Genomic DNA, 25,139 nt, shown 5'->3' on the forward strand with positions numbered 1-25,139 from the left:
TTTCTGAAAGGTGAGCATTGCTAGTGGAGAGAGAAAGATTAAAAGACAAGTTAAAAGTGGAAGAGGAAGGAAAGAAATGGTAACAGCAAGGCAATAATAAAGACGTTGTTCTAGACAGAAAAGAAGGAACCTGTAGAGATGTGAAGAATGAGATTAGGGTAAGAGTATAGATAGTGGGCAGAGCGAGGCAACGGGGGAGCCACAGAAGGTTTGTGATCAGGGGAGTAGTAATATCAAACTTGTTCAGAAAGTTGGCCTGATTTCAGTGCACCTGATTGGGGGGGAAGCTCTGAAGGTGAAACATGGGTTTTATTGCTGACAGAGATGGATTAGAGAAAGGAATTTGGATACTTGCAAGGAGTAGAATAGGAAAGGGAAAAGGAAGAAATCAGGAGGCAGCACATATATATTCTAGTTTGTAGGGTCTAAGATCTCAGATTCTTTTGCCTTTTCCTTAACTAGACTGAATCCCAGTGATCTCTTGTTCGTCAAGTTGGACCCTTCCCTTACTGCGTAGGTTCCTATTACAATAATGATACTCTGATCAAGCTACATATCCACACATAAGACAAGACTGGCAGCAAGTTGAAGATCACTGTAGAAGCTCTGGTTCTTCTACTATGCTCTTTTTTCCTCCTTGGCCCAATGGATGACTTCTCTTTCCAGGTTAGTTAAAAACTATTCACTTTGCCTCAACGTTTTGTTGTAACAATTTTTCAATATAAAACAAGACTGAAAGATTTCTACACTGATCACCTATGTCTCTCACCACTTACATACAGTCCATGGGGAATAATTGGCTCTTTTTTGCCTTAGCATAAAACCTTCTAGCCACACATTAGCTGACCTTGTATTTGATGGGTAAATAGGAGAGATGGGTTTTAACTGCTGTTTGCAAGAGGGCATTTGTAAGGATCAAAGAGAAGCCTAGGGCCCTGTCTGTGAATGGTTTATCACTCCATCCTCCTCCTCCTTTTTACCCCAGGCCCTGTTAACATTGACTCTTTAATTATAGTGGAATCTTTTGGGTGGTTTCTTAGAAAGTGAAAAGAATTTTTTTTTCCAAATACAAATCTTTTTGAAAACTTTAGTATCTGAGGCTGACAAACATTCCTGAAAGTTACTTAGGTGGACAAATAAAAAACAAAGGACTCTATCATCTATATGCACATTTCTGAATTTCTCTTTCATAATTACATAAAGCAAAACTATACTTTTAACAAAAAAGAAAGGGCACGGAAAATACAAATGATACTGCTTTTGGATTAAGAACTTTCCTCCAAAGTGAGAATTACATCTAAGACTTCACCATTGCCCTGTAGGGAGTTAGACAAGCAGGAAAATTGAAAGGGAAAGGGATTTACATTGGTAGGTGACAAATGGATGGTAGAAAAATCAAGGTTGCCTTATCTGGATTTACAAAACTACTACTGTGTGTCTTTACTGCTTGTAGTTTTCTAGCTTAAGGAACACCAGCCAGCAGAGTCACAACAAGCTTGCATATAATGACATCCTATTAAGGTTGTTTTCTCTCCATTTCTATGCTTCATGTTTGAAACTGTAATTGATGTTTTGACCATATGTTTTTCCCTGAGGAGCTTTTGTCAAGGCTTCCACTTTTTACATAAAAGATGATACATCTACTATATCATAAGCATGCAAATCCTCCATATATCCAGAAATGAGATCGGATTAATACACTAAAACTTCCCTTAAAACTATCTATTCATGGGGCTGGGGATATAGCCTAGTGGCAAGAGTGCCTGCCTCGGATACACGAGGCCCTAGGTTCGATTCCCCAGCACCACATATACAGAAAACGGCCAGAAGCGGCGCTGTGGCTCAAGTGGCAGAGTGCTAGCCTTGAGCAAAAAGAAGCCAGGGACAGTGCTCAGGCCCTGAGTCCAAGGCCCAGGACTGGCAAAAAAAAAAAAAAAACAAAAACAAAAAAAAACAAAAAAAAAACTATCTATTCATTAAATCCGTGAACAAATCAAAGGCATTATCTTCCAGACTTAAGGGAAAGAATCTCCCTTTGAGAAAAGCCAATAACAAGAATGAAGCTCAGGTCCAAGTGTTGCCTGAACAGAGAGAGGGCAAAAAAGACAAGGTACATTAAAGTGGGTCACTCTATGTTAGCTCATCACTAGACAGGCCATCTGAAGGACAAACTCCTTGATTACAATCTAAGGACTTAGAAGTTGGCTTGTTAAACTTAGTCAATTCCACACTGTTGAGGACGAAACAGGGGAAAAGTAAACATTGTATTATATAATGTTACTATCTGATTTTAAAATCTGTGGAGATGTCTTTCCCTAGAGAAAACCAAGTGTCAACCTTCCAGTGACAGTGTCATTAGCCTATCTGACAATGTAGGCTTCCATAGGTTCTCTCAAGATTAAAGCTTGCCTTCCCAAACCAAGTACAAATTTTGGTGAACTGTAAGTTACTATAGGTGCCGGGAAATGGTCTGTCATAGCTACATACCACTCCTGTGGGGTAAATAGAATTCCCTACATATTTATCATTCCTTTGTGGGTTAGTAAATTTGAGTAAGTATCTACAAGGCTATCTTGCAACCAGAGAATCTAAAGTGCAATGCTTGTCCTAATACTTTATTTTATTTTTAGTTTTATTGTCAAAGTGATGTAGAGAGGGGTTACAGTTACATATCTAAGGTAGTAAGTACGTTTCTTATCAAACCTGTTACCTCCTCCCTAACCCCCTCCCCAAGCTGTACAGTTGGTTTACAACATATTGTCTTGTAAGTATTGCTGTTGTATTGGTTCGCCTTTTACCCTTTGTCTCACCATTTTGATGTCCCCCTTTCCCCTTCCTAATTCAGATAAACATATACACACTACCCAGGGTACCAAAATCAAACTTGAATCTCAGTATGTCATGGTTATTCTTCCAACACCAAGATATTCAGACAGAAGATAGCATGATAGGAAGAATAGGAGAGGGAGAGACAATGGAGGATGGGAAAAGAACAGTCTTTTATGGCCAAGGCTTTTGGAGGGAGAATTAGAAAGGCAAATCCATCCAGAGGATGACTTCCGCAGCAAGGGAAGATCATTTTATTCTATGCCCTCTGTCTACACACACTATTGTTTTAAGCCCATGATGTTTTGTTTACTTTGAAAGGAAATATTTTATCCCCTTGGAGATAATTAATTTTTGTCAGCTTCAGTGTTTATAAGGGAAACTGAGAAACTGTTAATTGAAATACAGAATGAGTCACTGTTTTCAGTAATTGTTGGCAACATTCTAATTTGTGTCAATCCCAGCCTAATTATTAGATTTTTTGGAAGCAGAAAACATATTGGATTTTTTTCTCTTACTGATTTTTGTCTCCTTTTTTTGGATATATGCTATCTGACAAAGGTTATATTATTTGTGTCAATGTGAGGCGAAATGCCAGTGCATTTGAAATGCCAATACATTTAGTTTATTGCATCATTCTTGGCTGTACACAACAGCTCAACATTTAGAAAGCTCACAAGTTGTGGTCTTCCCCTTCCACTCTTGCCTCCCCCGGCCTCAATCAGAAAATTATGCTCATTTTTTTAAAGACCACTTTGCTGGTACAGAACCACAATCTATGGCCCATCACTAATGACATCACAGAAGTGAATTTCCCAGAAGCCACAGGGAGAGCTCATTTGGAAATCCAATTGAATGTCACTGGCAAAGTGTAGGCACCTTGTAGAGGTGACCAGTCATGCATTCCAAGTTGTTTATTGTAAAAGCATTAATCACCATGAACTCATTTAGTCCTAAAGCAGACACACTATATTATTCCACGAGAATTCTGTTCCAAATGATCATTAATGTAGAGAACAGGGAGCTGCTGATTGTGGGCAAGGTTAATAAAATCTGTCAGATCAATAGCCAGCATAATGGGCCTGTTAATGGTTCTTAATAGAACTTGGACTTTCCTGGCTGCAGCAGAGGGCAGGCAGGCAGAGAGGCAGGTGGATGTGCTGGGCAGACAGCTCCATCTTTTGCCTACTGAGGTGGCCTCTGGTTAGAGACAGCGCTGAAGTCAGCCACACACTGTGGTTGGAGTTCTGAGGTGTCCAATACCCATGGTGACTAGCCAAGAGTTCCAGCACCCATGGTGACTGGGGGGAGGGGCCCCAGGATGACCCAAGAGGGCTATGCTCCTGCACTCAAGTGGTGTACATACCACTGCCTCCCACAAATCACAGGCCAGAGTAGCTGCTGGTTTCTCTGACCCTGGTCTTCCTCCTACCCTTTGGAACCAATATGATGTCAATCACACTGATGATAATGACAACCACAACAGAGGCTCAATGGAAGCTCTTGTGGGGATAGGACTGTGGATTTTGTGTGTACTTTACCTATTGGTTCATGGTTCTGGGCTTTGAACTCATGGTTTCTTGAATGATAGACTAATACATTAATCCTTCAGCCCTGCTGCAAGCCATGCTTTTAGCTGGTTACTTTTGGAGATGGAGTCTGGCAAAACTCTTTTGCCGTGGTGGGCCTCACTAGGGTCTTCCAAATCTCAGCCTCTTGAGTAGCTATAATTACAGACATGAGCTATGAGAGTTAGTTTTGTGCCCTTTGATAGTAGAGAAGCTGAAGTCCACATGTTGTTGGCCACGAGCCCCAAGTGTGAATGAGAAGTACTGGAATGAGAGACATAAAAGCAGAGGCCTCAAATCAAAGAAAGGCACAGAATATGAGGGTGGACCTGGAAGGTTTCCAGTTGTACATCCAACTAGTCATCATGTGCAGCTCCAATCTCTGTCAAGTCATGTAAAAACCATGATTTGTCTTCAATGCATTCATATTTTGCTGCCCACATGTGGGGTGACAAGGGCCCTTAGAAGAATGCCCAGTTGTTTAGTACCACACAGTTGTGGTCTTGGTTGGACACCCAGGAAGCCTTCACCCAGCAATGGTCCTTAACACTTGATCTACCTTACCCAACCTCTGCCTCATTGAAGCTTTCCACATTGTAAGGGTCACCTTGGACTCCGAACCATGCCCTAATTTCTGTAGCTGAGGGTGGGAAGCTGCTACTGGCTCCTGGGGACACCTGAGCATAGGAATTATGGGTCTAAGAGCAAAGATCTCTGGAGCTGGGGACTGCTCCTCTAGGAACAGCATTCCCAAACTGTAGGGACCATGTCACCTCTGAGGTGTTGACAGACATTTAGCAGCTCAGGATTGGAGGTTGGATGGAGCTTGAAAGTGAAGGTTGTGGGTTCCAGTGGCTGTCAAGAGTTGTTCAAGAGTTCAGGAATAGAGGAGGAGTGAGAGAATGTGATGATAACAACAGAAGACATGACTACTTATTGGACATTATCAATAATGCAGAGTTGCAGAAATGTCAGAAAATGAAAGGTCCCCTGGGGACCTTTATCAGGTCAGCTTCTGTAGCCAAGAACTGAGCAAGGTGTTTTTCACCTCTAAGACATTACCATCTCTAAAGGTGAATTTCTTTTATAGCATCCTTTTTCCAAAAAAAAACTAATTTTAAGAACTTGAAAGATGTAACAGAACAGATGGTTATAAGGAGGAGGTGTTCGGAAAAAGAAGGGATGGAGGGCTTCAAAGGGAGGTTAACGCACACCCCCAACAGAACTGAGCCCTGTCACGTGGTATAGCATGTGTAGGGATATAGAGGCAGTGGGACAAATTCTTGTGGGCTACAGCATAGTGCTAGATTCCATTGCCCCAGGTGTAATCACAAGAGAACTGAGTGAGAGAAAATATCAAGAGGAAAATTTGGAGACAACATCACGGAAGACTGAACAGGCTGCAAAAAGTGCAGAGATCAGAATATAGGGATAGAGAGAGAAGGTTCTGTCTATACATGGAGGGGAAGCTTGTATGGACAGAAGCCTGGAAGTGGGGGCTGCCCAGGCGATACAAAGGAGAAGGTGGAGACAGCTATGTCTCAAGAGAAGGCAGAGAGAGAGGGGACAGAGAATGAGAAAGTATATGTGCATGTGATAGATTTATTGGAAGGTGTATGAGCGCATGCTTACTTTGTGTTCATGTTGTATATGTGTATGCATATAACTGTTTATGTACATGTGTGCATGCATGTGTGTGTGAGTGTGAAGAGAGGGAGGCAATGGGCAGTTGGCAGGACTGGCAAAGGTGGCAACCCATTTCCAAGAGCTTCACTACCTCTACAGAGAACAACATCGTAAGTAATAGCCACTGTAAGTTCACAGGCACCCAAAGAGTATGATCTAAACCAAATTTTGGAAAGTTCTATCTTGCAGTATGACAATTAGACAGATTGGAGTACACAGAGGGAATTATGGGTACTCAGGGCCCCTGCCCTTATGACTTGTCATCTTGTCTTCTACAGCACACCTGCATATTGCCTTTCTCATTGGTTGAAGTCATCCTCAGACCACATCACTATCCAACGAAAAGAACAGGACTCATCTTGTTGGGGACTGGTGTTCTCGGTTACATAACCAGGTAAGAACTGCCCTAAAGTAAATAGATGGATGCTTGTTATCTTGGAGCCTGAGGAATAGTCTCAGAAAAACATACCATTGTGACAGAGTCCTTCATATTGGTCTGTCTAGTGGGGACTTAACTATCCTTAAATTGCCAAGTAAGAAAGTTTCTTATGGCTTGATTTTAATACTCTCATGCATAAGAGCACACACATACACATACACACACACACACACCCCACAACTTCTTCATACATGTTGCTCAGCCAAGAAAATGTTGATCTTTGATTCTTCCATTTACAAATAAGCTGTTGGATGGCTGAATGATGTGAAGCATCTAAGTATATTCCATCTAAAAAGGCACATGGCAGGTGGCACACACTCTTGAAGCCTGCATTATTATGAGCCTATTTGTATCTGCATCTGGCTTTGCAGCTCTGGTGGGACTTTAGGGTGATTGCCTGGGGGAAAAGCAGAGTAGCCTCATGAAAATTGTTAGGAGCTGAATCAGCATCTGGCCTAGATTTCCTAATCCAATCACCTGGAGACACTAATTCTCATCTATGTCTACACTCCTGATCTCTACAAAGGCCTGGAAAGTTCGTTTCTTTTCTCCAGCCTCCCATGAGGCACAATGTCTTTGCAGCTACAGAGAGGATCCCACTGAGCACAAGATCTAAAGCTGGGTAGAAGGCAGGCATTGTTTCTGCTCTACACTCTCACAAGCCATTTGTTACTGTATAACACTCTAGTCATCCTCTAGCCTGTATGGGGGCTCTGTCAGAGCTTGAGGGTGAAGGACATAATGGGGAAGCAGCAGTACCTGTATCATGGATATCACTGACCTTTGTCCAAGAGCTTGGTGCCTACAGCTCAGATGCTGGCTGCTCCCTGGCCTTTTATAGCATCTATCTGCTCCCCCATACTCTTCTCACCCTTATCCCTAAGCACCCTTGAAGAAAGCCTTTGCTCAGTACATATCTCCCAAGACTTCAGAGCTCTACAGTCTCCGAGGCCTTTGCATTTTAACAAAGGACATTTTCAGAGAATAGGCTTTCACTGAGGACTTACCTCTGGTTTTTGCTAGAACACATTGAATGCAAGTGCATTTGATGTTTCCTGTTGTTCCACTGGTTGAAGCTTCCCATTCTCAGTCTATTCTATGATTAGTGGCTCTGATATTCTTTCATAGCATGCTAGGACCTGTAGGCCTTCCTGAAACACAGATGGTCTTGTGAGTTCCACACGTGGTAGGTATCCACAGAGAAATCATAGGGAAGTAGCCATGGGTCAGCTGTCAAGGAAGCTGAATAGGCAAATGGGGAGATGGAATGGCAGGAATTAGGTAAAGAAATAGTCTCAGGCCAGAAGGAGTATGAAGGGGAAACATGAGTCACCCAAACCATTCAATACCTCTGAGCTGGAGAAGTATTTCTGTGCTGAAACCATGTTAACGATGCCCTAAAAATAGCCAAGGGGCCCCTGGGGACTTCCTGCCATGTACTGCTTACTTTTTGTTATTTTTCAGATTGCAAAATTGGAGGGCTGGCCCCAGAGTGGGAAAACAAAGCTTTGCCGAGTAGTAATGACTGCAAATCTTTCATTTCCTTTGGAAAGCATTCGTCACCTATAAATATGGTAGCTTGTTCACTCCTCCTTGCTTTCACCCCAAACACCTCACCTCTCTGTCTCTCTGAGGCAGTGGTGAGGAGCTGGAAAAATCAAAATGTTCCTTCTTCTGTGTTTTTTTTTAATAGCTTCTTTTATTAAACACATATTTCCCTTAAGGCAGGGCTGGTTCTAATGGGAAAAGCAAAGTCATATAAGGCCAAACTGCAGCCTACATGGGGGTTTATACTTAATAAGTGGAAATGAGCCGTGTATACATATAGGAACGTGGGCTAGAAAGTGATGACATGCCATTAAAAATACAAGGAGCCATGGGAACACAGTGAAGGGAGGGGGTATCTGCTGAGTGATGTGGGAATGCAGGCCTTGGGCCTAAGCCTTGAAGAGCCAGCAAAGCCTGGAGGTGTAACACGTAGGAGAAAGTGAACCCCAAAAGCACATTATCTAGCTCAAGAGAATGTACACTATGTGAAAATACAGGTCAGCAATTCTCTTCTGCTGGACCTGTTAGAAAACGGGACTAATAGGAAATAGCTCCAGAAATACCCACTCACAAAGGGATACAGATAGTACCTAGAGGCCGGGAGACATTTAATAGACACTCTCTTAACTCACAGTAGGGTTAGTCCTACTAAATTCTTCCTAATGTGAAACTATTGTAAATCGAAGATGCATTTGATGCTTCTACCCTGCTAGACATCAGAGCTTAGCCTCACAGCACACCACAGCATGTTAGTTGTTCCCTATCTTGTGCATATCGCTGACCCTCTTGCCAGATCATTGGGAAGTGATCTACATCCCCAAATCCAATTAAACAGTCCTTCAGTAGCTAATTGCTATTATTGGAAAGCCAAGGAAATCTTAAAATTGAAACATTGTAAATCAGTGACAAAGGAAGTTTGTTTCTGTGGGGTGAAGGTAACAGCAAGAAATATTGATAAATTGTCAAAAGTTGATTTTGACAATAGCACCTAATATGAATTGGAGGGATCGGAGATAGGAAATGATATAAAACACAACACTAGCCAGGTGTTGGAGGCTCACACCTATAATCCTAGCTAATTTGCAGGCTGAGATTGAGAGGATTGCAATTCCAGCCAGCATGGACATCCTCCTTGTCCATTCTTCTTAACAGAGAGGTGGTGGGTGCATTGGAATATACTTGTCATCGTGGCTACGATGAGAAACCTAATATAGGTGGATCAGCACCAAAAATACTCAGCAGAAAACACACCTGGAGGTGTGGCTCAGCAGTAAGAGGGCCTGCCTCGAAAGTGTGCGATACACAATTCTGGGACTCACAGAAGAAAAAAATTCCTTGGCCCTCCAACTGCTTAAATAAGGAAATAAACAAGCCAGATACTAAGTTATCTAATTTTATTAAATTAAGCAACTTGTCCTGTCCTTTTCCATGGTCATTTCACAGTTCTAGCGACATCCCACAGCAGTGCTAAGATACACATTTTTTTCTATTGGCCTGAGCATTCTAGTCTTCCAAGATCTCCATCCCTAAAGAATTTCCAGTGATCTCTTACATGTCCTTATTGCACACTGTCCTGAGCCTCCTTCTCTCACACAAACGGAGAAGTCATAATCCCAAGGCCCCTGCATAGGACCCCTCTCCCTGGCACCATGCTGATCCCACTTCCAGAGTAGCCAACAGTGCAGGAGACTCCTGGCCAACCCAACAGCCCAGGTAGCCCCAACAGACCCTCACTCTGTTCCTCATGGACTGCTAGTGTGTAAGGTATTGTAGGCCAAGCACAAATGTCCCAAAGGCACACAGCTATCACCCAGCTTGGTGGAGATGTTTGCAGAGCCATTTCCTCTGAGGAGCTTCCTGGGTGTCCTCAAATATAACAATCCTTCCATTTATGTCCCATTTACACCTGAATGCTTACATGTCTTGCCCTGAGAATACACTAGAAACTGCAAAGGGCGGATTCTAGATCAACCACTTGGACATACACAGCACCAACAAGTCCCTCCTCGTATTAATGTCTCCTTGTGAATTCCCTTTCAGAGCCACTGTTAACCTTTTTTCAGTTATGACCTTCATCTGGGACCATCAGAGTTAGCCACTTTCTGATAACCTCAAATTGCAGTGGGGATTTGAACCCAGCTACATTTTTAATCCCACAAATAAGTATATTCTCTAAAAAAAACATTTCATTCTCTAAAGAAGTAGTCTTTATACCTTATGTAAATTAATATGCAAAATAAATATAAGCATGTCACACCACACATTTTTATTAGCAATGTTTGGGGTCCAGCTGACTGGAGGCAAATTAAAGAATGATGAAGTGTGTCATCTGTCCTCCTCCAGCCTCAGCTTCTGTCTAACCACAATGCTTGTAATACAAATTAGAAATAAGAGCAGCTTGAAGAAGGTAACATTGATACAATTAGAAATAAGACACATAACCCGAGACTCACTGTTGAAGTAACAGAATCGGTGGATTGACATATACTGGAAAAATACAAAGGGAAAATTAAAATGCTAGCAAGTCTGTGCTAGTCGACTGGAAAGATGGTGATTCTGTTAATAGAAGTAATAGGAATTATGAAAGAAATAATTATGAGTGTAGGTAAATAAATAATTAAGTGAAGTTAGAGCTAGGCACCCAGAGATTCAAGCCTGTAATTCAGGAGCTATTCAGAAGACAGGCTGACTTCTCAGTTCAAAGCCAGCCAGGGCAGATAAATCTGTGAGGTTCTTATCTCCAATTAACCAGCAGAAAGTCAGGACTGGAGCTGTGTCCCAATTGGAGGAGTGCCAGCCTTGAACAAAAAAGCCAAGTGAGAGACCCTAAATTCAAGCCCCATTAATGGCACATATACTCACAGACATACATACACGACACACAAACGTCAGCTTTAAACCCCACATCTAGGACCCATTCTCTCTCTCTCTCTCTCTCTCTCTCTCTCTCTCTCTCTCTCTCTCTCTCTCTCTCACACACACACACACACACACACACGTTGGTTTAATTGCTTCAGGATACATCCTGAGCACTGGTGTTTTGTTTTGTTTTGTTTTAATTCCAAACAACTTCTAAAAGACTTTAAGCCGAGGTTAACCATCTGGCTAGAGAACTCTTGTCTGGAAATGCATTCTGTGTTGGGTGTAGAGGATGAGGTGAGGAGCTGTAGAAATATCCTCATCTAAGAGAGGAAGGGGTGATGAGGCAATCTAAGCAGCAGAGAATAATCAGATGGACAAGAACCCCATATTCTCAAAAGAAGAAGAAAGCTTCACATCAGAAGAGTGTGTCAGGGAGAGCGTGACCATGCATTTATATGCTGTGCCAGAGTTGTTACCTCAACAACTCTCATCATTGCTGATACGGTCACCATCCAGGAAAATTATTGATCTGATAGTCTTGTTCCATAGTTCATTAGTGTAACAAAATGCCTGAGGAAGTCTATAAAGAAAATGGGTTTATGTATCTCACAGCTTTAGGGGTCAGATGTCCAAACAGCAAGGCCTAGACTCTGACCAAGGCCACCCTTGAATCCATCAAATCATCGTGGGAGCAGTTATATCTCTGTCCACATAATTTCTCTCTCAATAAAACCACCAGGATTCACAGGGACCGTACTTTAACAGTCTAATCCATTCTAATCACTTCCCAAAAATCCTCATTGTAACCACCACAGACTGTCTGGGGCTTAAACTCCTACATTGGTACATTGACCAACTTTCCAAGCATAGCATGGGTTGGTAGCTGAGAGTTGTCTGTTAGTGAATGACTTGAAGAAAGCCATGAATCCTAGCATAGCCACTAGACAGCTGTTTGTTTAAAAATATTTGATTGTTCTGGGCACTTAGAAACTGAGATGTTTGGTAGACACCATGGCTACCCTTGCAGAATTCTTGCTGCAGAGAAATAAGGCAGGGGAAGATCTTTTCTAGAGAAGTAAGTTTTGGCTTGTTTACATTTTTGACAAGTATTTGTTGTGCACAGGGTTTCTTTAGCTCAGCACTAGTGGCTTACACCTATAGTCCTAGCTACTCAGGAGGCTGAAACCTGAGCATTGTGGATCAAAGCCAGCCCAGGCAGCTAAGTCCAGAAGACTCTTATCTCGAATTAACCACTAGAAGATTGAAAGTGGCACAGTGACTCAAAGTGGTAGAGCACTAGCCTTGAGTGCAAAAGGTTATCTCTACTATCTCTGCTAGTGTGTAAGGTATTGAATGGTATTGAGAGGAACAGAGTGAGGGTCTGTTGGAGCTACCTGGGCTGTTGGGATGGCCAGTAGTCTCCTGCACGGTTGGCTACTCTGGAAGTAGGATAAGCATGGTGCCCAGGAGAGGAGTCCTATGCAGGGGCCTTGGGATTATGACTTCTCCGTTTGTGTGAGAGAAAGAGGCTCAGGACAGTGTGCAATAAGGATGTGTAAGAGATCACTGGAAATTCTATGAATCAGACACCATTGATTCCTCCTAGGATTATATAGCTTATGGACTTTTATGACTGGCTTGTTTCACTTATCATCATGTTCTCAAGATTTACCCATGTTGTAGCACCTGTCCAAATATATGTTAATGTGCTATGGCACATTTTACATGTATCATTCATCCAGCAATAGATCCTTGAGGTGTTTGCATCATTTGTCTGTTGTGAATCATGTTGATAGGAACACAAATAGCCTTTCTGATTCCTGCATTCAGACCTCCTGGATGTGTTACCAGAGGTGAGATGACTGGATCCTATGGTAATAATGAGGCCCTGCCCAAAGAGGATATCTCATTTTACCTTCCCACCACCAAGGCAGAAGCGATCAAATTTCTCCACATCCTCACTAACACTTGCTATTTTCTGTGTGTATTTGGCATAGTAGCCATCCTAATGAGTGCAATGAGGTGATATCATGCTGTGATTTTGATGTATGTTTACCTAGACTACCTCCAGTGATGTTGAGCCATCTTTTAATGTGTCTGCTGCCCATTTGTTTATCTTCTCTGTAGAGCATCAATTCAAGTTTCTTTTTTTAAAATTTAATTTATTTATTAATTGAACACAATTTTTTTGACAAGGTGTTGTGCAAAAAGGGTACAGTTACATAGTAGGGCAGTGTGTACATTTCTTGCGATATCTTACGCCCTGTTTTTCTTTCCCTTCTATAGGTCAGGTAGACATATATACAATATACAATGTATCAAGAACATATACAGTAGCCACGTGGCCAAGCCCAAGAAAATTCGCCTAGGGCTTTAAATGTAATATCGGTATTAGACAATATATATGAACGTACATACATAGCTTTTGAGCTATTTTATTCCACTGAGAGGTCAATTTTTGACCTTTATATGTTGAGTAGTTGTTTGGTTTTAGTTACATACTGTTGGGTCGCTGCCCCAATCCTGTGAGAAATACCATTTGACAAGCAGTTTTTGGTTTCACAGACCTGGTCTCTACTGTCTCTCCATCTCCCTTTCTTAACAGTCATATATCAGGGAAATCCTGCCCCTTTGTTTTCTGTGTTCTAGGCTTGTCTCACTCAACATTATTTGCTCGAGTTCTGACCATTTCCCTGCGAATAACAATATTTCACCATTCCTAATCGCTATGTAGTATTCCATTGTGTATAGGTACCATATTTTTTGGATCCATTCATCTGTGGAGGGGCATCTGGGTTGTTTCCATATTTTGGCTATTGTGAATTGTGTCACAATAAACATGGAAGTACAAATGTCTTTTTGATATCTTGGGACTTGCTGTTTAGGATAGATGCCTAGGAGTGGTAGGACTGGGTCATAGGGTAGGTCTATATTGAGCTTTTTGAGAAACCTCCATACTGTTCTCCAAAGTGGTTGTACTAATTTGCACTCCCACCAACAATGAAGAAGGGTTCCTCTTTCCCCACACCCCCTCCAGCATTTGTTGTTGCCTGAGTTCAGAGTATAGGCCATTCTAACTGGGGTGAGGTGGTATCTCAGGGTTGTTTTTATTTGCATTTCCTTTACTACCAGGGATGTTGAACATTTCCTCATATGTTTCTTTGCCATTTTTATTTCTTCTCTTGTGAAGTCTCTCTTAGCTCCTTTGCCCATTTCCTAATTGGTTTATTGGGCTTGGAGGGGCTTAGTTTTTTGAGTTCTCTGTAGATGACAGATATTAGGCCTTTGTCTGTTGCTGTGCTGGTAAAGATCCTTTCCCATATGGTTGGCTGTCTTTCTGTTTTGGTGGCTATGTCCTTAGCTGTGCAGAAACTTTTTAATTTGTAGTAGTCCCATTTGTCGAATCTCTCCCCTATTTGTTGTGCCCCTGGGACTCTATTCAGAAAGTTCCTTCCTGTGCCTATAAGTTCTAGCGTCTTTCCTACTCTGTCCTTCAGTAGTTTCAAGGATTCAGGTCTGATATTGAGGTTCTTGATCCATTTTGAGTTGATCTTGGTGCATGGTGATAGGCTTGGGTCTACTTTGAGTTTTCTGCACATGGCTGCCCAGTTCTCCCAGCACCAGTAGTTGAAAAGGCTATGTTTATTCCATTGTATGTCTTTAGATCCTTTGTTGAATATCAGCTGACTGTAAGAGTGAGGTTTTATTTCTGGATCTTCAATTCTAATCCACTGGTCTTCCGATCTGTTTTTATACCAATACCAGGCTGTTTTTGTTGTGATGGCCCTGTAGTAGAGCTTGAAGTCTGGTATTGTGATACCTCCTACACTGCTTTTTTTGCCTAAATTTGCTTTGCCTATTCTAGGTCTTTTGCTCTTCCATATGAATTTATGGATTGCTTTCTCTATTTCAGTGAAGAATGTGACTGGGATTTTGATAGGGATTGCATTGAATTTGTATAACAATTTGGACAATATGGCCATTTTCACTATATTGATTCTGCCTACCCATGAGCATGGGAGGTCTTTCCATCTCCTTGTGTCTTCTTTGATTTCGCTTATAAGGTTTTTATAGTTTTCATTAAATAGGTCCGTCACGTCCTCGGTTAAGTTGATCCCTAGGTATTTTATTCTTTTTTTGGCTACTGTAAATGGAATTGTTTCCATAATTTCCTTTTCTGTTTGTATATTGCTGGTGTACAGAAAAGCTGCTGACTTTTGTGGATTGATTTTGTATCCTGCTACTTTGCCAAAATGGTTTATTAGATGTAGGAGTTTGGGGACTGAGTTTTTTGGGTCCTTCAGATATAAGATCATGTTGTCTGCGAATAGGGATAACTTGATTTCTTCCTTGCCGATGTGGATCCTTTTGATGTCCTCCTCTTGCCTTATTGCTATGGCTAGGGATTCCAGCACTATGTTGAAAGAAGTGGGGAGAGTGGCCATCCTTGTCTTGTCCCTGAGTTTAGGGGGAATTATTTAAGTTTCTCTCCATTTAATATGATGTTAACAGTTGGTCTGTTGTATATGGCTTTTATTGTTTTGAGGAATGTTCCATCTATTCCTGTTCTCTCCAAAGCTTTTAATAAGTATGGATGTTGTATTTTGTCAAAGGCTTTTTGGGCATTGACTGAGATAACAATGTGATTCTTGATTTTAGTTCTGTTTATGTGGTGAATTACGTTGATTGATTTACGGATGTTGAACCATCCTTGTGACTGTGGGATGAAGCCTACTTGGTCATGATGTATAACTTTCTTGATCAGTTTCTGGATCCTGTTAGCTAATATTTTATTGAGGAGCTTTGTGTCTGTGTTCATTAGTGATATTGGTCTGTAGTTCTCTTTTTTTGTTGGGTCTTTGCCTGGTTTGGGAATGAGTATGATATTAGCTTCATAGAATGAGTTTGGGATTTCTCCCTCTGTTTCTATTTCGCGGAAGAGTTTGAGGAGTATTGGTATTAGCTCCTCACTAAAGGTTTTGTAGAATTCATTGGTGAATCCATCTGGGCCTGGGTTTTCTTTGTTGGGAGGTTCCTGATTACCTCCTGTATCTTACTGTAAGTTATTGGTTTATTTAGTTGATTTATTTCTTCTTGGTTCAGTTTGGGCAGTTTATACTTCTCTAAAAATTGATCCATTTCTGTAAAATTATTGTTTTTTTACTGAATAGAGGTTCTGGAAATAGCTCCTTATGATTGTTTGAATATCGTATGTACTTGTTGTAATTTTTCCGGTGGAATCCCTGATTTTACGTATATGAGTCTCTTCTCTTCTTTTTTTTGTAAGTCTTGCGAGGGGTCTGTCAATTTTATTTATTTTCTCAAAGAACCAGCTTTTAGTCTTATTTATTTGTTGAATGGTCTTTCTATTTTCAATCAGATTTATCTCTTCTTTAATCTTTGTGATCTCTCTCCTCCTAGTCATTTTAGATTCAGTCATTTCTTGTTTCTCCAGTTGTTTTAGTTTCATCGTGAGGTTATTCACCTGCTCTGCTTCCATTCTTTTAATGTGAGTGCTGAGGACAATGATCTTGCCCCTCAGTACTGCCTTAGTTGTGTCCCATAGGTTTCTTTCTGATGTATTTTCATTGTCATTGTGGCTTATGAATTCGTTGATTTCATCTTTAGTTTGGTCTGTGGCCCATGTGTTGGATAACAGTGTGGGGTTTAGCCTCCAAGAATGTGTATAGCCTCTGTGGTAACGTTGTTATTGAGAGTTACATTTAATCCACTGTGATCAGATACAATACATGGGATGACGTCAATACTTTTGTATTTGCTGAGGTTCTTTGTGTGGGCTATTTTGGAGTATGATCCATGGGCTGCTGAGAAGAAGGTGTATTGGGTCTCTGTAGGGTGGAAGATTCTGTATAGATCTGTCAGATCCATTTGTAATATGGTGTTATTTAGGTCCTCAGCTCCCTTGCTGATCCTCTGGGTGTTGGATCTGTCTCTTGGAGAGAGTGGGGTATTAAAGTCTCCTACTATGATTTTGTTTGCGTCTATCTTGTTCTGTTATTCTGTGAGAATTTGCTTGACATGTGGGGCCTCTTTTGTTTGGTGAGTATACATTTATCACTGTGATGTCTTGATTCTGGATTTTTCCTTGTATTAAAATGTAGTGTCCTTCTTTGTCTTTTTGAGTTGATTTTAATGAAAAGTCCAGCTTGTCTGAGATCAGGATGGCTACTCCTGCCGTTTTGGTAGGTGCGTTTGCATGGAAGATCTTGCTCCATCCTTTCATTCGGAGCCTGTTTTTGTCCCTTGCTGTAAGGTGGGTCTCTTGTAGACAACAGATGGCAACTTTTTGTTTGTGGATCCATTCTGCCAGTCTGCTCCTCTTTATCCGAGAGTTTATACTATTTATATTCAAAGAGATCAAGGATAAGAGTGTTTTTTTCTACTTCCATTTCCTTGTTGGGCTGTTTTTTCCTCTTTTTTTTCCCTTGTCTTTAGTGAGCTGCTCTTTCTGTTTCTGTTTCTGTCTGTGTGTCCTGTACGATCTCTGTTGGGTGGGATTCCCCTCTTAGAATTCGCTGTAGGGCTGGTTTTTCATTCACATACTCCTTTAGATCCTCTTTGCTATGGAAAGATCTGGTTTTCCCTTTGAATATGAACTCCAATTTCGCTGGATATTTAATCCTAGGTTGCATATTGTTGGCTTGTAGAACTTGGATGGTGTTCTTCCACTCACTTCGTGCTTGGTAGGTTTGTGTGGAGAGGTCTGCTGTTATTCGAATCCTCTTCCCATTGTAGAAAATTTCTTTCTTTGTTTTGGCTGCATTCAGAATTTGCTCTTTATTCTTGAGATCTGAAGTCTTGAATATTATGTGCCTTGGTGTGGCTTTTCTGGGGTCTGGCCTGCCAGGTGTCCTATAGGCTTCAGTTACCTGGATGGGGTCCCTTGTGAGATTGGGGAAGTTTTCTGCAATCACTTTATTGAAAATATGTTGAAGCCCTCTGCTCTGGTATTCGGCTCCTTGTTCTATTCCAGTTATGCACAGATTATATCTCTTGTCTTTGTCCATTAGTTCCTGGATTAGTCTGCCCTGAAGCTTCACCGTTTCTTGGAGTGTGGTCATTTTCTGGTTGTTGTCGGCTGCTTCATCATCCAAGAGAGAGATTCTGGATTCCATATGGTCAATTCTTTGTGCTGTGGATTCAACTGTGGAGTTTATGGATGTCAGAGAGCTATTTATGGTTGTCAGATCAGCTCTGATCGTGGAAATTTCTTCCTTTAAAGAGTTGTATTTTAAATCTATTTTTTCATGCATTTCACTTCTCAGGATGTTAAGATCTTCTTTAACGGAGGTTTGCATTGTATCCATTTTTGCTTCCATTTCTTTCTTGGCTTCCTGGATGTCCTTCAAGACTTCCACTTTAAACTCCTGGAATTGTTTTCTGATTTTGTTTCTGACACATTTCTTTCTTGGCTTCCTGGATGTCCTTCAAGGCTTCCACTCTAAACTCCTGGAATTGTTTTCTGATTTCGTTTCTGACGCTTTCTATCATTTCTGTTAAAATGGCCTCATTTGCTTTTTTATTCTCCATCTCCTCTTCATTCGTGCTGCTTTTTGGAACTGGCGAGTTGGCTTGCCCTTTGATGAACTGTGTTATATTTCTTTGTGATTTGCGCATCTGGAGATCTGTGGGTGGCTTCCCTGGTTTGGTTTTGTGCTGGTTCCCGCTGGTCCATCAGTGGGAGCCTTGTACCCTGGTGTCCTGGCTCTGGGTTTGGGTTTGGCTGTTGGACCTTGCTTCCTAATTGGTGAACGTGACCTTCTCGGTTGTTGCTGAGGTGGTCACTCTCCCTGCACTTGGGGGCCGGTAGGTTCTGTGTCTTTCTCTGTGGGACAGTGTCCTGCTGCTGTGCTGTGCTGACCCTAGCGTGCCCCTGTTGGGGGTTTGCTGGTTGCTGATTCAGCGTGGTGTGGAGGCTTATCTCTTCTTTGGTTCTTTTTTCCACTCTTTATCTTGGTCAGAGGAGCTCATCTCTCAGGCAGTTCGTCTTCCTGTGTGGACCACTCAGGGGCCGGTGTTGTTGAGGGGTGGCCCACCCACTTGTGCTAAGTGCACCAAACTGAGTGGGCATGGGCCGATGGAGAGCTCTGCCCTCCTGTGTAGGTGCGCCTACCAGAGTGGGCGCTGCCGCTGTGGCCCCGCCCACCTGAGCGGGGTACACCTACCAGAGTGGGCGCTGTCGCCCGGGGCCCCACCCACCTGTGTGCTGTGCGCCCACTACAATAGGCCCTGCTGCTGTGGTCCCGCCCACCTGAGCGGGGTATGCCTACCAGAGCAGGCACTGTCGCCCGGGGGCCCCGCCAACCTGTGCTCTGTGAGCCCACTACAATGGGCGCTGCTGCTGTGGCCCTGTCCACCTGAGCGGGGTACGCCTACCAGAGTGAGCCCCGGGTTGTTGGGGTGTGCTTGCACCCTCCTGCGAGTCCGCTGTGGGGGGCGGTATGTGTGGGGCCCAGTGGGATCAACTGTCCAGGCGCGGGTTAGCGCCCTCAGACTGCGCCTCCGCTGTAAGGGGGGGTGCGTGATCAGGCCCAGGTGTCCCTGCTGTGCTGGTATTGCCCACCAGCGCCGGTGATTTTAGTTGTAAAGGTCCTCGAGATCCAGGTGCCTCGGGTGGGGCTTGCACTGCCGGCAGTCCCCTGGCCCCTGTTGGGAAGGGGGCAGGGCCAGTTCGGCCAGTTCAGGCTCCTGGGCAGTCTTGGGGCTGCTCTGACCTTCCCCTGCTAAACTCCTGTTACTTCCCAGAGCCTGATGGGAGCTTCCCGCCTGATTTGGGGGTTCTTTGTTCCCTCGGGGTGGGGAGGAGGAGGGAGGGAGATCTAGCTTCTTTGTAGGGTTTGGGCCTCTGATAGCTGGTCTCCCGTTGGGGTAGGGGGTAATGGGGGACTCACTGGTCCTGGATTGTGTGTGTGTCCCGCGCTGCCGTTGGTCCTTCGGGTGTGGCAAAAGGTCGTGGTGGCATCCCCAGCTCTCCCCTTCTGCACCGCTGGGTTTCCCCAGCTGCTTACATCCGTTCCTGGTGTGGACCCGAACTTCCCGCCGTCGCCGTCGCCATGTGTCTTGGCCCACACTCTCCCTGGTGTCCGTGGAGTCCCGCTGTCTGGACTCTGCACTCCCGGCAGTCAGTCTGCCAATCGCCGGGTCCCCTTTCCCAGCCTGGCCCTCTTTGGGCCAGGGTTGACTGGTGGGGGAGGGTGCCCCGTAGATTCTCCGGCTCCGTGTAGGTTTTCGGCTCTTCTTTTTTGCTCCTTTTGTTTTCCTGCGTTTCTCCACTGCTTCTGGCTGCTGGTTTTGCTGGGTTCTTGATGGGGTGTTGGGTGCTGGAGTTCCCAGCTCACTATTCAGTTGGAGCGAGTCGGGGTGCCTCCCTACTGTGGCGGCACCATCTTCCCATCCCTTCAAGTTTCTTAACCACTTTAAATTGGTCTTCTCAGGGGTTTCTTGTTGAGTTGTATCAGTTATTTATATGTCTGACTACTTACTCCTTATTAGATACAAGACTTGCAAATGTATTTTCCCACTTCATAGTCAGCCTTTGCACATTGAATGTATTAAGGGTGTCCCTTAACGCACCAATAAACCTTAGAGTTTTGTACTACAGGGATCTCATTTGCCTAACCTTAAACCTGGCCATACATAAGTGGTCTCTTCCACATTTAGATTTCTGAAAGTTTAAGCACAAAAATTTGTTCATTTTTTTTCATCTGCAATCCTTTAACCACCTGGGATAGTCACTTCCAAAAATTGTTTTGGAAGCCTGACCTGACCTGTGTTCATTGTTACAAGAAACCAGCAATGTCTAAGGAATGTTTCTGAAAATACTTCCATGGTGCCATCCCTCTGTGGAAACAGAAGCATTGGGATGTTTATTAAGTGATAGTGACACAAGGAAGGTCCTATGTGGCTCACATAGAACATGTGCATGATGTCACCAAGTGTTAACTTGCAAAGTGTGTGCTGCTGGGATCCCAATTTCATTGCAAGGTTGAATAATTTGCTGACAGCAACAAAGCTAATAGGGGGAAGAACTAGAATTTGAATCACTAAAGCCGAATTCTAGCCATTGCTAAGGTGATATCTTCCTCCTATTTTATTTGTTATTTCAGACTTTGGCATCTTTTTTTTTTTTTTCCCAGTCCTGGGACTTGGACTCAGGGCCTGAGCACTGTCCCTGGCTTCTTCTTGCTCAAGGCTAGCACTCTGCCACTTGAACCACAGCGCCACTTCTGGCCATTTTCTATATATGTGGTGCTGAGGAATTGAACCCAGGGCTTCATGTACATGAGACAAGCAGTCTTGCCACTAGGCCATACTCCCAGCCCCAGACTTTGGCGTTTTCTAATACAGTTGGCTTCCAGAAAAACATCACATTTTGGGGCGTCACTAAAGCATCACAGCTTTCCTCTTAGAATCCCCTTTCCTTCTCTTGGCTCACAGAAATGACTTCCATTCTATCCTTATGTTTGCAAGAACTGAGCCTCCACATAAATCCATCCATTCCCAATCAATGCTATTTCTAGTTAACTGTATCTGCTAAAATCAAGGCCAAGAGTTAGCTTCAAGAATACCATCTTAGGGCTGGGGATATGGCCTAGTGGCAAGAGTGCTTACCTCGTATACATGAGGCCCTGGGTTCAATTCCCCAGCACCACATATACAGAAAATGGCCAGAAGTGGTGCTGTGGCTCAAGTGGCATAGTGCTAGCCTGGAGCAAAAATAAGCCAGGGACAGTGCTCAGGCCCTGAGTCCAAGCCCCAGGACTGGCCAAAAAAAAAAAAAAAAAAAAGAATACCATCTTAGAGCAATGAGGCTACATCTATCCCCTTCCTCCTCCAACAGGACATTGAGAACTAATAGAAAGCAGTCCCTCATTCTTGGGTACCAAAGCAAGCAGAAAACTTGCAAGTCTCCTTCTTTTGGCTGTGAATCAACAAATGGACTCCACTTTGTGGGTTTAATGTCTTAATAAGACATCCATCTCAGAGAAAAGAAGAATTTATTCATGTAGTCACATTGTCTCCTTGGCAAATAAATGATATATATTTCTCACATACTTTAACTACCTCTGGATTTTAGTGGATTATAAGTAGAAGCCCTGCCCACCTCATAGGATAAGATGTCTTACTAAATCAAGTAAATTTACTAAGAAAAGACTCATCTATGTAGGTACACCCATTGATCCTGATGGGGGGAAATGGCTGCCTGTCTCTGTTGTCTAATGATTGTGACTTGGTCTCTACAGGGTCATCTGGATCTACTTTCAGACAGGTACATGGGTATATCCTGTGTTTGCCACACTCAGCCCCCTGGGAATGGCAGCCTTCTTCTCTCTCAGTTACATCTTGAGTGCCAGTATCTACCTGTTTGGAGAGAAGCTCAACTACTGGAAATGGGGTCAGTGGTTCCTCTCATTCACAAAGCCACTGCTTTCTTACCCTTTCTTCACACCTCCTAGAAAGTGAAGTGCAACCTGAAAGCTATGGTACTGGAGGATTCTGTCTAGAGGACTCAGATAGGTCCTTCCAAAGTTGTCAAAGGAAAATCTTAGCGTACATTGGATTTCTCTCAAAGATTCAGTCAGATGGTGTCTCTCCTCCTCAAGTCAACATCTCATTTAAAACAAAAGCTAAATCTTATTTAGAAAGATCAAGAGAATAAAATACTGTTAATTCCACCTTTAAATATACATACCATATATATATGCATACCATATATATGTGTGTGGATATATATGTATGTATATGGCATATATGTGTGTAATATAAACAGCTCCTTTGCCCATGTGAGGACTTGAGGGATGTGAGTTGTAGAGACGTCCCAATTTCCTTTCTGAAGGAAATGGATATGTCACCCTCTTCATAGTTTGAATGTAGATGAGTTGCAGTCCATCAGATTGCTTCTCAACCTTTATAAACAAATTATCAGATAGAATCACATTCTGCTTGAGATAGGAATTTGCATTGAGCATGAGTCCTGGCCAAAGTGCATATGTCAGTAGGTGAAGCTTTCTTGATCACTTGGATAGCATCATGTTTTGTTTTGTTTTTTAAATGATAGTAATCCCAGTTGAGTTCATTTAAAAGAGAAAATTCCATTTTCCTCCCTGTTGCACCCTTCTTCACCTCACCCATAGAATGTGTTCTTGTTAGGAAAGTAAATACAGGTACCAAAACTTAGGATGAAAAATATATATGATTATTTTTATATCCAAGGGGAGGTTCTACTCTGCTTTTGTATCTAAGGAAAGAGGAAAGCCAAGAGTCACCAACAAGTCCCTACTCCCTCATTCACATGCCATCTTGTTCTTTCAAAATAGAAATAGCATCTATTACACCAACAGGTATGAAATATAAGCTTATGTGTGCAAAATGTTCACTTTCAGCAGTCTGAGTGTGCTTCTAAAGAGAGCCTGAGAGGTGGGAGAAGCAAGCATACAAGCTGGATTTGTCACATGCTTCCTACGCCCAGAGAATTTGGTTAAGAAAACATCAAGGGCAATATCCTCTATGAGAGGAACCACATAAAAATAGAAGGATAGTGATGATGACACATAAAAATAGAAGGATAGTGATGATGATTGGCACCCTAAATCAGAATTCTAAATCACAGAAATTTATCTAGAAACAAATGCTGATAATGCTGATATTTTGGATGTTTAGCTGCACATAACTATTTTGGGATCCTTCCTTGAAATTTTGTGTAAAAATTTATGATGCCTTCTCCAAATCTATGAGACAGGGGAAGAGGAGAGAGGTATGGAAGGAAGGAGAAAGGAAGTCAGGAAACAGGGAGGAAAGGAAGGAAAAAAGGAGGGGAGGGAGGGAGGGAGGCATGAAGTAGACAACAGACAAAAATGATCCTAATAACTGTAGAATAGGACACTGGACTGGTAGTTTAGAGTACAGCCAGGTGATGATATGGCACACTGGGGTGCTGTTGAAGGACAGGTGCAGATTAGGGTAAGTGATTAAAAAAAAACAAAAACAGGGGAAGAACATTGAAATAAAAATCAAGAAAGCTGGCTTGTGACTTCACTTAGCCACAAAACAACTGTGTAAATGTAAGGCAATTCACTTCAACTCTTCACATAAGATAACATTTTAGTAGGAAAACCACAGCCTTGTTTGTCTAGGGTAGTCCTAGTTCCGACCTGCTATAGCCAGAAGTTGAATATGTGTTGATTTGGCCAATCATTTGTAAGGTTCTCTATCTGTGAGTCCATCTCCAGATCTTCTCGTCTGGGTTTATGGAAACATGCAGGTGGCCAGCTAACATTGCTGTATCTCTTCCTTCCCTAATCTGAGCAACCTTTGATAGAGTAGAAATTCAAAGGCAAGCTTCTGAAGGGGCAGTTGGAGATGTTAGTTGGAGGCTGTGAGCCTGAGAAAGCCTCTCAAAGTCTCTGGATTTTCTCTCATCACAGTGGAAACAGTACTCTTACCCTTTTCCTGGGATGATGGAGGTCCTCAGATGACTCGCTGATCATCATGTGCCTGAAGCAGAGTCTTGTATACAGTTAGTCTCCATTGCTGTAATTTTTTGCTTCTCTAGCAAAATTGCCCCCTTTCTTCTCTGTATGGTATTCCCATCTTCCCCTTCAATTTTATGCATAAATTACCAATTTCCCAGCTGAAAGCAATTAAAAGTAATGACTACCTAACTGAATGCAAATGGACAAAGATGGTGCATATACTCAAGAACTTGCAGTGAAATAGGAGGTTATGCTAAGTGAGGACAGAATTCATTAGAATCTCCATTTCTGAAATCCTGTAATGGACTGTGGCCCAATTGGGAATAACTACACAGGCACCAAGTGGTCAAGAACACCAGGTAAAATCTCTGTGATGATCCCTTAAGTGGGTAGGAACATTCCTAACAATAGTTCTTGACCAGCTTTGTATCATACAAACACTAAGGGAGTTTTAGAAGTGGTAATTCCAGGGCTGGGAAAATGGCCTAGTGGCAAGAGTGCTTGCCTCCTATACAAGCAGCCCTGCGTTCGATTCCCCAGCACCACATATACAGAAAATGGCCAGAAGTGGCGCTGTGGCTCAAGTGGCAGAGTGCTAGCCTTGAGCAAAAAGAAGCCAGGGACAGTGCTCTGGCCCAGAGCCCAAGGCCCAGGACTGGCCAAAAAAAAAAAAGTGGTAATTCCCCAACCAATTGTGTCCATCTTTGGAGATGTAGA

The 25,139-nt window shown here is 42.7% G+C and overlaps 1 protein-coding gene across 2 annotated transcripts in view; it reads left to right on the forward strand.

Annotated features, from left to right (window-relative positions):
• LOC125352256 (androgen dependent TFPI regulating protein) overlaps positions 1 to 25,139 on the forward strand; it is a 79,413-nt gene that overhangs the window by 48,564 nt on the left and 5,710 nt on the right. For both annotated transcript variants that reach the window (XM_048347377.1, XM_048347374.1), the window contains exons 5-6: positions 6,359 to 6,474; positions 22,194 to 22,345. In XM_048347377.1, the coding sequence (XP_048203334.1) occupies positions 6,359 to 6,474; positions 22,194 to 22,345 (268 nt within the window). The remainder of the gene's footprint in view (positions 1 to 6,358; positions 6,475 to 22,193; positions 22,346 to 25,139) is intronic.

Source organism: Perognathus longimembris, chromosome 6 (genome assembly GCF_023159225.1).
Source record: "Perognathus longimembris pacificus isolate PPM17 chromosome 6, ASM2315922v1, whole genome shotgun sequence".
NCBI lineage: Eukaryota > Metazoa > Chordata > Mammalia > Rodentia > Heteromyidae > Perognathus > Perognathus longimembris.